The sequence below is a fragment of the Morone saxatilis genome, unplaced genomic scaffold (genome assembly GCF_004916995.1).
Source record: "Morone saxatilis isolate NCDOM2014 unplaced genomic scaffold, NCSU_SB_2.0 Contig18, whole genome shotgun sequence".
NCBI classification, from domain to species: domain Eukaryota; kingdom Metazoa; phylum Chordata; class Actinopteri; family Moronidae; genus Morone; species Morone saxatilis.
The window spans coordinates 2471236-2483736 of NW_023339740.1; the positions used below are offsets into that span (position 1 = coordinate 2471236).

Genomic DNA, 12501 nt, shown 5'->3' on the forward strand with positions numbered 1-12501 from the left:
TGTGTGTGTGTGTGTGTTTTTGACATAGTTCTCAGCAGTTCCCATACAGGAAATACCAGGGCAGCTGTAGCCGAGTCAATGTCACTGCCACAGATCCTGAATTAGTCTCCACAGCCTCCTATTGGATTTGTTTGGGTTGGAGTGAGGGTTGACAAAGGTGATTTTCCATGCAGCACATCTGAGGATTTAAGATGATGAAATAAATCGACCAGAAACAAATTCCTGACATGTCAGAAAATTATTTACTGGGATACCAAATCTCTCTCTCAGTGTTTTTCCCTCTGTTTGTCTGTCTGTCCCCATCTCTCGCCCTGCCCCCGTCTTTGTATCTAAGATACTGTGGGAAAGTCTAATATGTCATATTTACAGGCTGACTTCCTGTCCAAATTCAAGAAAAGAGATTATCTTAACTATGTGCTCTGCCTCATCTTGAACACCCTTCTCCCGCCACTCTGTCTGGGAAAATTAAAATTTTTCAAAATTTTAGTGTCAACCTTTAGTCATGGGTGACAGATTTGTTGGCCACTATGGGTGTTGTGCTGGACCTGGCATGTGTCTGAATATATAATAGATGAGGTGCTGACCTGACCCCGGGGTCCTGCCCAGACTGTCAAAGGGCAAAAGGTCAGAGTGAACCAAAGGGGGTGTCGTTCCCACACTGGGAACCACTTCCTGGACTGGTTCCTGTTCCTGTGGCTTTCTGGGATTCGGTGTTTTTTTTAGGTTGACTCAGTAGTGTGTCTTTACAGGTACTGTCTTATTAAATGGGGAAAAAAGTTTGCTATTAACCAACAGTATCACGCTTCGGTGCTATTTAGCGAAGCAGCCCATGTTTCCACCAGTTTTGAGTGGAACAGTTGTAATCAGATGCGTCATCAATACGTATGGCACGCCCATTTTGTTTCTCAGGAAAAATCTGCAATTCCCCAGTTCCAGCTGGGAACCAACTGTTGCCTTACTAATTCATTTTTAATTGAAATGCTCAGAAGGGTTCAAAACTAGGTACGTTAACTGCAACAGAGCCGTTTCTCTGTTAGTGGAAAAGGCCTATCAGTAACTGAATGCTGAATCATCTGGGAATTTGTTGATTGAGACTGTTTGGAAAAGGGCAGGCACTTTGAGAAGGTCAGGTTATTGGATGAATCATCTGTCTTTCATTTTCTATCATAGGCGAACTTCAATCAATCACATCAACAAACCATACATATAATGTAGTGTATGTAACTGTTATCGCCATTACTCAGTCAGTCAGGAGAAGAACGAAAACAAAAAATTCAGAGCCATTCTTTGCTCTTCTTTCAATTAAAAAATTGATACTAGCAGCATCTACGCTTACCTTTTAAGCAGCCACCATTGTTGCTTTCGAGCAGACAGACACCAGCATTAAATCACGCCCATTGCTTATGCTGTAGCGTCCAGTAGTTCATCACAGGACACTGATTTGTCCATTCAGCGTTATAGAAAATTATAATAGAAATAATACATTTTATCTTTTACAAATAAATGAATCACCAATAAAACAATTTGTTGCTATACAGCCTTACTTGGTATGGTATGACCAGTAACTAATGTTATTCATATCAGCTATCTTTAGGGAAATATTACTGTATAACAGATATTACTGAGTCAGTTCTGACCGTCTTTGGGCTTTGGGATGTTGGTTTGACAAAATAAACATTGGAAGATGTCAGCTTGGAGGCTTGGAAAAAGGGATGAAGTGATGAGGATTTTTACTCTTCTCTTTCATTTTTTTTTACACTAAATAATGAATCAGTTCGAACAATAATCAACAGATTGATCAACATTGGAAATAATGCATGCAGTGTTTGACGTAAGGGTCATCATATAACTGCAAGTTAAAAATAGAATTGTTCTCTTTCTGCCTTAAAGCAAACAGTGTGCCATGAAAACAATGATCCCCTCCACATCCACCCCTGTATTGATTAGCATTATACAGGCTGAACTGTGGATCATTGCCTGAACAGAAGCTCCTATCTAAGACTTTTCTTGCATTGCGTCTGGGCCGATGTTAATTTGCGAACAGGATGGAGCGAGAGAGAGGAGAGGGAGAGGCAGCTGTGCGGTTAAAGTGCTGAAGGCCAGCTGTCACAGGGGCTGATCTGGACAAGCAGGCGTGTGCAGGAATCCAAAAGAGTCACAGCTGAATCTGACTTTGTTACAGTACTCAGTGATCAACGTGCAGGCGCTAGAGGATCGGGGACATGGGTAAACATGGCATGAGGCAGGGGTTTCTCCTCGGGACAAGTGACCTAATTCTGATAGTGTGGTGATGTTGAGTTGTGGTTTAAAAAGACAAGGTTATGTTTAAAATTTGGTTAAGTCACTGAATCATTTTAATAATAAGGTCACATAGGCTGTGGTTTAAATGGCTTTTGTGCAATCTGCCATTACAGGAACACATGCACATGCTTTTTACACGCAAATCCTGACATGACTTGAATGGTTAAAATATAGTATGAGTAAAAAAAGAAGCACAGTTGGCTAATGTCATGTCAGGAGCGTGCACAATGATGTTTCCAAGGACAACAGTGTAAATTTTGGTGGCACGGTCACTGACTGTCATCTGATCCTGTGTATTTCACTTGCATGTCTGTAGCATGACCCAGAGGATTAGGCAGGGAGTTTGCTGAGGCTTGTGTGTGTGTGTGTGCTGAGGGGGTGGGGGCCACAGTCTGCTGCGGTCAGTGTGCTCCACAGGCCCGCATCCCAACAGGTGCTGAGCGTGTTGGGCTCTGATGGTGAATGGGCTCTTTGTTGCAGAGGATTCACCCTCGGAGAGAGGGCAGAGCCAGCAGACCCCCTCCCACACACACACCCACACACACTTATCAGCTGAGGCTGATGTCTGTGTGTGGGTGTGTGAGGGTGTGTTTGTTTTGTCCAGGGTCTGTCGGTACCGTTATTCCTTGCATCTCTGAGCTCTCTTTACATATCAGTGGTGGAATGTAACCAAGTACCTTTACTCAGGAAGTTTTTTTGTTGCTTGTACTTTTCCATTTCATCCATTTCATGCTCCTGTATACTTGTATTTCACTATGTTTAAGAGGGAAAAGTGTTTACTCCACTATATTTATTTGTTATTGTTACTAGTTACATTGTAGATTAAGATTTTAGTTACAAATTAAGTTAGATCTGCTGATTATCGCTAAACACACTGAGGCTGAAGGGAGTGTTAGAGTATTAGTTTGCAGGTATTTAGTTGTAAACCAAGTGTTGGAAATCAGAGAATGTTACTACAGTTTATCCTGTACAGTCATTAAGATGTATCATCTACAAACAATGAATCTACAGAATCTAGTAAATGTCAGATATTTCAGTAAGGACCGACCAACCCATAGACCTACATTGTCATCCCAAGAGCTGTTCTGCTAGCATGGCTAAAAATATTTCATGCCAAGATGTTTTATATATTTTATGATTATATATAAATGTAAACATAGGAATTGTGGAGCTGAAAGAAAAATAGATGACCAACAATATTGACAAATGATGCCTCCTGATAAGTACCCATTGTTTTAGTGTGCACACATTAAATTCAAATTATATTCATTGTGGTATAACTAATATCACCATGTTGGCATTTTATGTAGTCAGTTCTTTGTAAATAATATATATATCTCACATATTTCACTTTGTGCAATTTTCTTCCTAAATCACCAAGAAAAACATCTTGAAATGGTTAATCGCTTAGCATCCTGCAAATGCTGCTGTATCACATTTTACGATGTACTGTGGCAGTTTGCACCAAGAGAGCAGTAGAGTATGATTAAGACTGAACAAGTGTTAGATTGATGCAGTCATCAGCTGCACTATCCAGACAACAATATGATTTCTGTTGTCATCATATGTCACTGTGACTGGCTCAGCTGTTTCAGAGCAATGAGGCCAGTGACTGCATTGGCTTTATATTCCTTTAAATCCAACACTTTTGCACTTTGCACTGCTGCACATACATGTGACAAAATATCAGGTGCATTTGGAGACGCTCCTAAAACCCACCTCGTTGTGTTGGTCTTTGCTCTTGCACAATTAAAATAGGGCCCTCAGTGTTTTTGATAGCTGTACTATTCCATCCAAAGGAAATATTCTGCATATGTTGTGCATACGTTTAGACAAATGACCAGTGCCTGAAATGAGCCAGTACTCACCAGTACTGAGTACCAGCACTTCAGATTTTTTCCATGTTAGTACCTTCACTTCTTACTGCATATACTGCCACCTCCTGGTGGGTCAAGTACGCACCCCTAAATACCCACATAACACTTTTTCCCCCTACTTGTATTCCACATAGACCCACCCTACTCTGCCTCTGACTGGCTAGTGTTCATTGGTTTGGTTGGATAGGTTTAGGCATCAGGAGATGGTTAGGGTTAGACAGAAACCTGGGTCTGAGTCAGTCAGAGGCAGAGCCAAATAAACGTGAGTAAAAAACACCTAGCAAGCTAGTTTAATGCTCGAAAACTGGAAATGTCCTTGTTAAAATGGATAGAAAACACAAATTTAATCAGGGTTAGGGTTATGCTGTGGTTAGGGTTAGGGTTGTGCTGAATTAGGGCACTGGAGCCTTTTTTGGTCCAATTCAGGCACTGCAAATGTTGACAAAATTTCAGATTTTTGGGATTGAACAGTGTTTTACCGCACAGCACAGTTTGTTTTGACTGACCCACTGGAAGGTTAGTGAGTGGCAAGAGCTTACATTTTCAAGTGAATACACAATTTTTGGACATTTATTATCAGGCAGAATAAATAAATGATATTCCCCAATAATAGCTTGTTTGCATTATTGCACATATCTTGAGTTTGTTGCAGATATCACAATGAACTGGCAGCTGACTGTAATGTTGCACTTCTGACATTCACCATTTTGTAAAAGTTTAAAGAGGAGTGTGGCAAGCTAACAACACATCAGGATTAGGTTAACCTTTTATTCATCTAAGCCTACATGTTTCTCATGAGAATTGCAAAGATAAATCAATGAGGTAAGTGTGAGTACCCACTTTTTGTGTAGCTACACAGTCAAACCACAAGCTGCTGGCTGTGAATTCTGCTTGGTTTTGATTCTCAGTATTCACAGCTTGTCTCTCCTAATAACAGCCACCACAGCAAGGTGGTTGACACTGGTGCAAAAGAAAAATACAACTTAGTGTTTGTGGTTATTACATGTAGCCCCAGTCTGGTTTAGATTAGTCATATACGGAGAAGAGCAAGCAGTTTACTAGCGGCACAGTTAGTGACAGTGAAGAATGCTTCGACACAAGGCAGCGACTCAACAGGGAAACATGCAAAGGGCATCAATACATAATAATAATCAGTGATCATTCTTCAGTTGCAGACTACAAATTCAGTCGTGTGAAATGAGGTTTCATTTCACACTTCAATGTATTTTTTGAGAGATGAGATATAATGCTTACAAACATGCAATAGGAAGCTCTGAAGAAACTTCTATTTACCTCTGTAAAGGAAGCACAAATAGGAAGTGAAAATATAAAGCAAAGAAATATACCATACAAAGGTCTCTGCTTAGTTTTTTAGTGTTGTTTCACAATCACTCTGGTCCTTCTGTGCTGTGCTTAAGTGCTGAAGAGAAAGAGTGACTCTGTGACAACAGTTGTTTTAATTATGATTTACAAAAGGGCAATTCTTGTGAATCTGGAGTCGATGTTAAACTTGTAGCAACATTTTGCAAGAGGAAAGGTTGTCATAGGCCTACCGCAGAAATAGATTGTCTTCATGTCAAGTTAACTTTGTCAATAAAATGCATCACATGCTACCAACCTACATACTTCCTAATCTTTATTTCCATTTTCTTTGCTCTTTATTTTAGAACAAACTTGCAAAGGCTCTGTATGACAACACTGCAGAGTGTCCAGATGAGCTGGCCTTCAGAAAAGGCGACATCGTCACAGTAATGGATCAAAACGTGGCCGGCACAAGTGGATGGTGGATGTGCTCTCTTTATGGACGTCATGGCCTGGCCCCTGCAAACAGACTACAGCTTTTACCACAAACTAGAACCTTAAGCCATGTCACAGAGAAACCCAAATTAATTGATGCTATAACTGGTGACAATATCTACCAGATCCCGAGTGTACCCCGGCCCTGCAGCAGCCCTGCTTATGAACGCATGGACATGATCTACAAGGTCCCATCCACTCCTGTATCAACTTCAAAGAGTCCAGTCTCTTCAGCACTTAAGCACAGCACAGAAGGACCTGAGGTAAGCCCACTACAAACTGTTTTTTTCTACAAGTATGAATTCATGTAGAGAAGAGCAAAAACGAAATGCATATATATTGGTCTGAGGTCAAAGTTGATCCTTTCCCTTGGGAAGTGTTCGCTCTCATGATTAGAGAGGTAGACTGTTGCAGAAATGCAACGCTGTGAAACCCCTGCTGGCAAAAGAGCTTACAGATGGGGACCAGGGGCCTCTCCATGGGGACAGGCATGCAGCAACAGGGTCTTTATGGGCCTGTAAAAGACAAACAGACACAGACTTCAGACACTTTTAACTGCAAACAGCAGCCCATGCCGCCAGGGACCCCAGAAAGACAGAAGTGTCTGTACGGGTGCTTGTGCAGCAGAAGGTGGGTAGAAATATACCCACATGTTCACCATTTCCTCTCCTGCTCCAGGGGAGTCCGGTTCCCTTCTGCAGTAGCCACCTAATATTCAATGAGCAGCATGTTTTCTATTATAAAGCTGCGTTAATTGGCAAAGTGCATGCATAATGGGGTTCTCCGGTACTCTTGAGGGGCTTCAGAGCAAATACTGTCCCCATAAATGTGTTGATGTGGAGGTCAGTGAGGTAGATGCAGCTTTGATCAAAGCAGTGCAGGTGTTGCCAGTCAACGCCAATATTACAGCCTGTCTGTCTTGTCTGCAGCCTTCATTCTTGAGCATGGGGTCCAGTCCAAAAGGGGAGGTTTACGATGTTCCGAGCCAAGGAAGACGAGCTTCTCTTTTCAATGTGAGCTCCCGGAAATATACACAACAAAATGAAAAGTAGTGACTGTTTGTATTTCTGCCACTTGAGTGGGTCTGATATCTGGACTTTTATTGTCATGTTCTATTTTCAGGCATCAACAACTCCAAGACATATGCCACGAACACACTCACTGCTTCCAATTTCGGAACTGGAGAAAAGATTTGACTCTCCGGAGAGTTTAAGGTGTAGCAGTCCAGGAGACACTTACGTAAGTTTCAGACATTTAAAAGGATTAATAAACCTATGACATGCTCACTTTAAAATGCAGTCTTTCACATTTTTTGCATATTCATCTCTGCTAAAGGTTCAGTACACTTAAAATGAACTAGTTCATACAACATGACAACATGATAAAGGCAATAGCTGTGATATTGACAACTTGTTCTTGTTACACAGGTATATGCAGTTCCACCACCTTTGCCTCAGGACCCAAACTATGACATCCCTGTTCCCTCAACCATAGACGCCGAACAGAATATGATCGGTGGATTCAGTACCCTTCCCAACCCCCGCAAGCCTGAGTGGATTTATGATGTGCCAGTGGGTCCTGAGAAACAAAGTCCACCCCAAGGCTCCTATGACATATTGCCCTCCAAAACCGTTTGTAGGGACCTCTATGACACTCTTCCAGTACATGCTCGGCCCATTCAAAGAGGAAGTCCAGCTCCCTTGCTTTATGATATACCAAAACCCAGTTCACCACCCAAAGTGCTGCCAAGGGCCCCAATTTATGACAAGCCCCCAACTCAGAGGCACACAGAGGAGTCTGTTTATGTGGTTCCACCCCAGGAGGACCCCCTCACCCGAGTTCTCAGTGATTCCACCAGTGATCATATACCCCTAGAGTGCAGGGGCGACTCAAACAATGCTCATGAACTCAAAAGGGTGCGTCTGCAGAGAATGAGAAACTTCCTGGCCTGTACGTCTCTTCGTGACCTTCCAGGAAGTGGGGAGTCACTGGCGCAGGAGGATGACGAGCGACGTAGAACCATACGCCTCTCTGCAGCAGACAGTCAAAGAATCAGCACTGCCTCCAGCTCCTCCACCAGCTCTTGTGACTCTCTGGCTCTGAGCTCCTCCTCTCCTGAGCCCTTGCGAGAAGTGACCGTCAGCCAGGACGTGGCCTGCCGCAGACTTCTGGACCTGCAGGAGTGCGTTTGCAAGGCTGTGCCCCATCTCATGGACTTTGTCAGCAGTCATTGGAGGAGCAAAGGACATCTTGAGAAACACCTGAAGGAGATCAAAGAGGCAGCAGATGGGATTGCATGTTCTCTGACATCCTTCCTAAACTTTGCCCTGGATGTTAAGGGCAATGCCCGCCGTTTGACCGATGCCAATCTTCAGACAAGGCTCTGTAAACAGCTGTCCATCGTAGAAGACTCAGGCGTCATCCTACAACAAACAGTAAGTGCTCTCAACATCGCTGGCTGGCCCCTTAACACACTCTGTCAAGACCCGGGGCAAGTCCAGACACCTGACCAACTGGAGCGCTTTGTTATGGTGGCACGCACTGTCCCAGAGGACGTCAAGCGCCTGGTGTCCATCATCAATGCCAATGGCAAGCTTCTGTTCAGAGCCCCTCAGAAAGACCCAGAACCTCTTGTCACCACAGGTCAGCCAGAGACAAAGAAAAGTCCTGATGGAGGCGAAGAAGGAGGGGATATAGTAGAGGATGACAATGACTATGTAGAGCTACAGGTGAGAGCTTCTAGGCTTCATACATAATATTGGTTACTTTGGTGCTGCTTTAAACCAAGGAAAACCCAAAGCATACTTACTAACATGATATTTTTGTTCTTGACTTTTTCTCAGACTAAGACTGATTTTGAAAAGCAGAAGGAAGTGCAAAAGGAGCCAAAACAAAATGTCACACCAGTCTCTAACAAGGTGCAGTTGAGTCTCCTATTAACACAAGAGATTTGTTCCAACTTAATGAGAAAACAACAAACACATTTGTCTCTTTGTTTATTTTGTATATATCCAACTACAATGTAGCTATCCAGGATTTAAAGTTCCAGTGTGTAGGATTTAGTGGCATCTAGTGGTGAGATTAAAGATTGCAAGCACGTAGGAAAAACTACCATCAAAAAACTACGGGGAAAATATTGTCGTATCAACGGCCAGTATTTGGTTTGTCAAGAAATTTTTTAAAGCTAGGCTATGAAACTTTTGGAAGACCAAGTAACAAAATTCTTCTCATTACAAATGAAAAGTTTGGTTAATTAGCATCAAAACTCCATTTGCCATTTCAGTACACCCAGCGCTTATTCTGCTACAGCTTCACTCGGCCTGGTATGACCAGGGGCTTATGGTGGCTAATAGTAACAGTAGCTAATGTTAGTTACAGTCAGTTTACTGCCTCTTTGCTAGCTTGGTGTTACTTTTATACTATGTTTAAAGGTCCAGTGTTTAGTGGCATCTAGTGGTGTAGTTTCAGATTGCAACTTCTTTGCATCACCCTCCCCTTCCTCTTCCAAGCACAAAGGAGAAACTACAGTGGAGGTGAAATATGCAAAAAATGCGAACAGCTCTATCTAGAGCCAGTGTTTGCTTTGTGTTTGGGCTACTGTAGAAACATGGTGGTTCAATATGGTGGACTCCATGGAAGGCAACCTGCGGTGTCTGTAGATATTATGGAAATTATGAATATTATATATTATTATATTCCTGACAATAGGTCCTCCTAAATACTATTACACACTGGACCTTTAAGGCTTTCCTTGTAGTGAGAAAAAGACAGGAAACACTGTTGTCCAGAAGACATGATATGTGGCCATCATCACCTTTTTTGTTCCATGTCTCCACCGCTCAGGCTGATAACAAGTGCCACTCCTCTGAGTCCAGCAGCGGCACAGAAGAACATCCACCATCCTCCCTGTCAGAGCACTGCCGGCTTTACTTTGGCGCTCTCCAGAAGGCCATCGGGGGATTTGTGGACAGCCTTCGAGATGGCCAGCCACCAGAAAATTTCATCCGGCAAAGTAAGCTGGTGATCATGGTGGGCCAGAGACTGGTGGACACCTTGTGCAGGGAGGCCCAACATGGAGGGTCCAGCCGGAGCCTTCTGTGTAAGAGCAACCACCTGTGTGCTCTCCTGAAGCAACTAGCCGTGGCCACCAAGAAGGCGGCGCTGCACTTCCCGGATACGCAAGCTCTGCATGAGGCTCAAGAGTTTGCTAAGGAACTGGCCCAAAGAGCACAGCACTTTCGGAAATCACTTGATGTGTGAGAGCACGCACATCAAGCGTATTGATTTGTTTGTACAGCAAAAGACATTGGTTCATTTATCGGCCATTGATCAGTTTCCTTTTTCATTCATTTCATATTTTCATAATTACGTTCAAGCTTCACTAGCCAAAAAGATTATTGCTTTTTGCTGAATGTTGTTTATAAAATGAATGCAGGTACTGGTTAAAATGTCAGTGATGATAGGAAATGCCACTTGGAATTCAAATATGGAGCTGTATTTGTACTAAAATAAATGACTTCAACAGAGTGGAGTTCCAAAATAAATTGCACATTTAGTATACTGTACTGAAGCCGATTTTTAAAAAGCAATTTTAAATATAAAGTATAAAATATAATTTGTTTTATATAATTTACAATTTTATATTCTCTGAATATTGTTTGTTATGTTGATGTTTTGTTCATTTTATTACTTTATTACTTAAGATGTATACTCTCCGGGGTAGTAGTTTAATACTTTTTGTGAATATCTATGTAAATATTCCCCAAAATATTGTTATGCATTCCCAAACTTTTCTTGACAGAAGACACATGTTGGATTTTTATTGATATTAAAATTATAAACTGAAAACTCTTTAATTTGTTTTGCTAATGTCTATCTGAAGCATACATACAGATAACAGTACTGACCTCTGTAGAAGGTAAGTTTATTTAGCTGTCAATGCAAAATAATATGAAAACATTTACACAGAAAGGTCAGTTTACTGGAGAGTACTAAGCTTGTGAAACAGTTAATCTGATTATGTCATCGCTCGGAGTCTTCACATTTCTAATAGGAAGTAGAGATGAGCAGGTACTGTATCTGTTTAACCAGCATTCTATTTGAACTGGGAAGTCAGAATTTCTGAGTTTCCACAGACTGATAATAATAACTATAACAACAACAACAACAACAACAACAACAACAGGAGGCAAAATGCAAAAGAACCAATAAAATAAAATAAAATAAAATCAATAGCAAAATAACAAGCATTGGGTGAATGTCCTAAGGTGCATGGTCAAATACAGTGCTTTAAAGGCCTAAGGTGCATAAGTAAGTGGTCACAAAATGCAGGGTGCAGCCACTGCGGCAGTTGTGCAGTGAGAAAGACCAGGGTCGTTGTGACAGAGGGAGTTCGTGGGACCGGCCACGGGAGGAGGGGAAGTAGCCCAGGGGTGGGAAGACGAGCCCCAGGCGTCAGGGAGCAGACAAGGGACAGCAGCCGCGCCTGAAGCGCCGTCGGCGCGCCGGGGAGGGGGCTGGAAGGCACGGATGCCGAGGAGTGATCAGAGCGCCCCGCCGGGCCGCCGCGCCGCCGGGGCCGGTCAGCGCCCGGGGCGCGGCCAACAGATGTCAGCGCCAGCGCTCGCCCAACCACAGGCCCGCCTGCGGCCACTAGTGTTCGGCCAGACGGAAGGCAAACCTGCTTCGAAGGCCGACCCGAGAGCACGACGGCAGTAGAACGAGCGCGGCGCGCGAGCGGGGAGCACAAGGCAAGCGTAGGTGGTAAGTAAAGAGAAGTTACTCACGGAAGATGGAGGAATACATCCAAGGGGCACCACCGCGGACTAAGCCAATACCCGGAGGAAGAACAGTGTTCCCAGATCTTAGATCAAGGCAATTTATCTCATAATCAGATTGCCGTAGACGAATCAAGTAGCAAACGCAGCCTGAAAGCAAGGAAGTGCTGTACGACGAGCCCGATCCCCGCACAAAGACGAGACTGCACAGGACAACAGAGACCATACGGTGAGGAGGAAGGATGGATGCTGGGGACATAAAGCGACACGAAGAGAGAAGAGGTACTTTCGTGAGTTTTTTATGGTGTGTGGCCCAGTTGGAGGTTAAACATTGTGAATAGTAGAGATTTCATGTATAACAGACGTACATTTAATGGAGAGTTGTTTATCATTTATCTGAATTGTTATGGTTGGACACATTTCTTGATCTTTTTCTCCAGCGTTTTATCATGGTCGTCCAGTGTAAATGGAATCCACCAGTGAGAGGAAATCTATTGTACAGAGTGAAAAATGGAAATAGAATTGTTATTTTTCACTGAGGAGTGTGATGGATATGTTGTATTTAGTGTTAGTTAATCACATCGTATGATTATAGGGAATTATACAATTGTATTTTTTGGGTCTAGCTTAGAACATGAGCTGTTTGTTATGTCTACAGAGTCCCATCGCAGATGAAGAACCGGTCATAGTTCAGGAACACTAAGCTTCGGATAGTTGTAGGGGCTCATTCGTTTTTTTTCTGTCACTTT

At 42.9% G+C, this 12501-nt stretch overlaps 1 protein-coding gene across 2 annotated transcripts in view; it reads left to right on the plus strand.

Annotated features, from left to right (window-relative positions):
• The window catches only part of cass4 (Cas scaffold protein family member 4), a 14097-nt gene extending 3274 nt beyond the window's left edge, over positions 1-10823 (plus strand). Inside the window, exons 2-7 of one of the 2 annotated variants that reach the window (XM_035662241.1) lie at positions 5846-6238; positions 6905-6988; positions 7098-7214; positions 7403-8704; positions 8819-8893; positions 9819-10823. In XM_035662241.1, coding sequence (XP_035518134.1) covers positions 5846-6238; positions 6905-6988; positions 7098-7214; positions 7403-8704; positions 8819-8893; positions 9819-10235 — 2388 coding nt within the window. In that variant the 3' untranslated portion in view covers positions 10236-10823. The remainder of the gene's footprint in view (positions 1-5845; positions 6239-6904; positions 6989-7097; positions 7215-7402; positions 8705-8818; positions 8894-9818) is intronic. The other variant, XM_035662242.1, reaches the window with a different exon arrangement.
• Positions 10824-12501: the final 1678 nt, after the last annotated feature.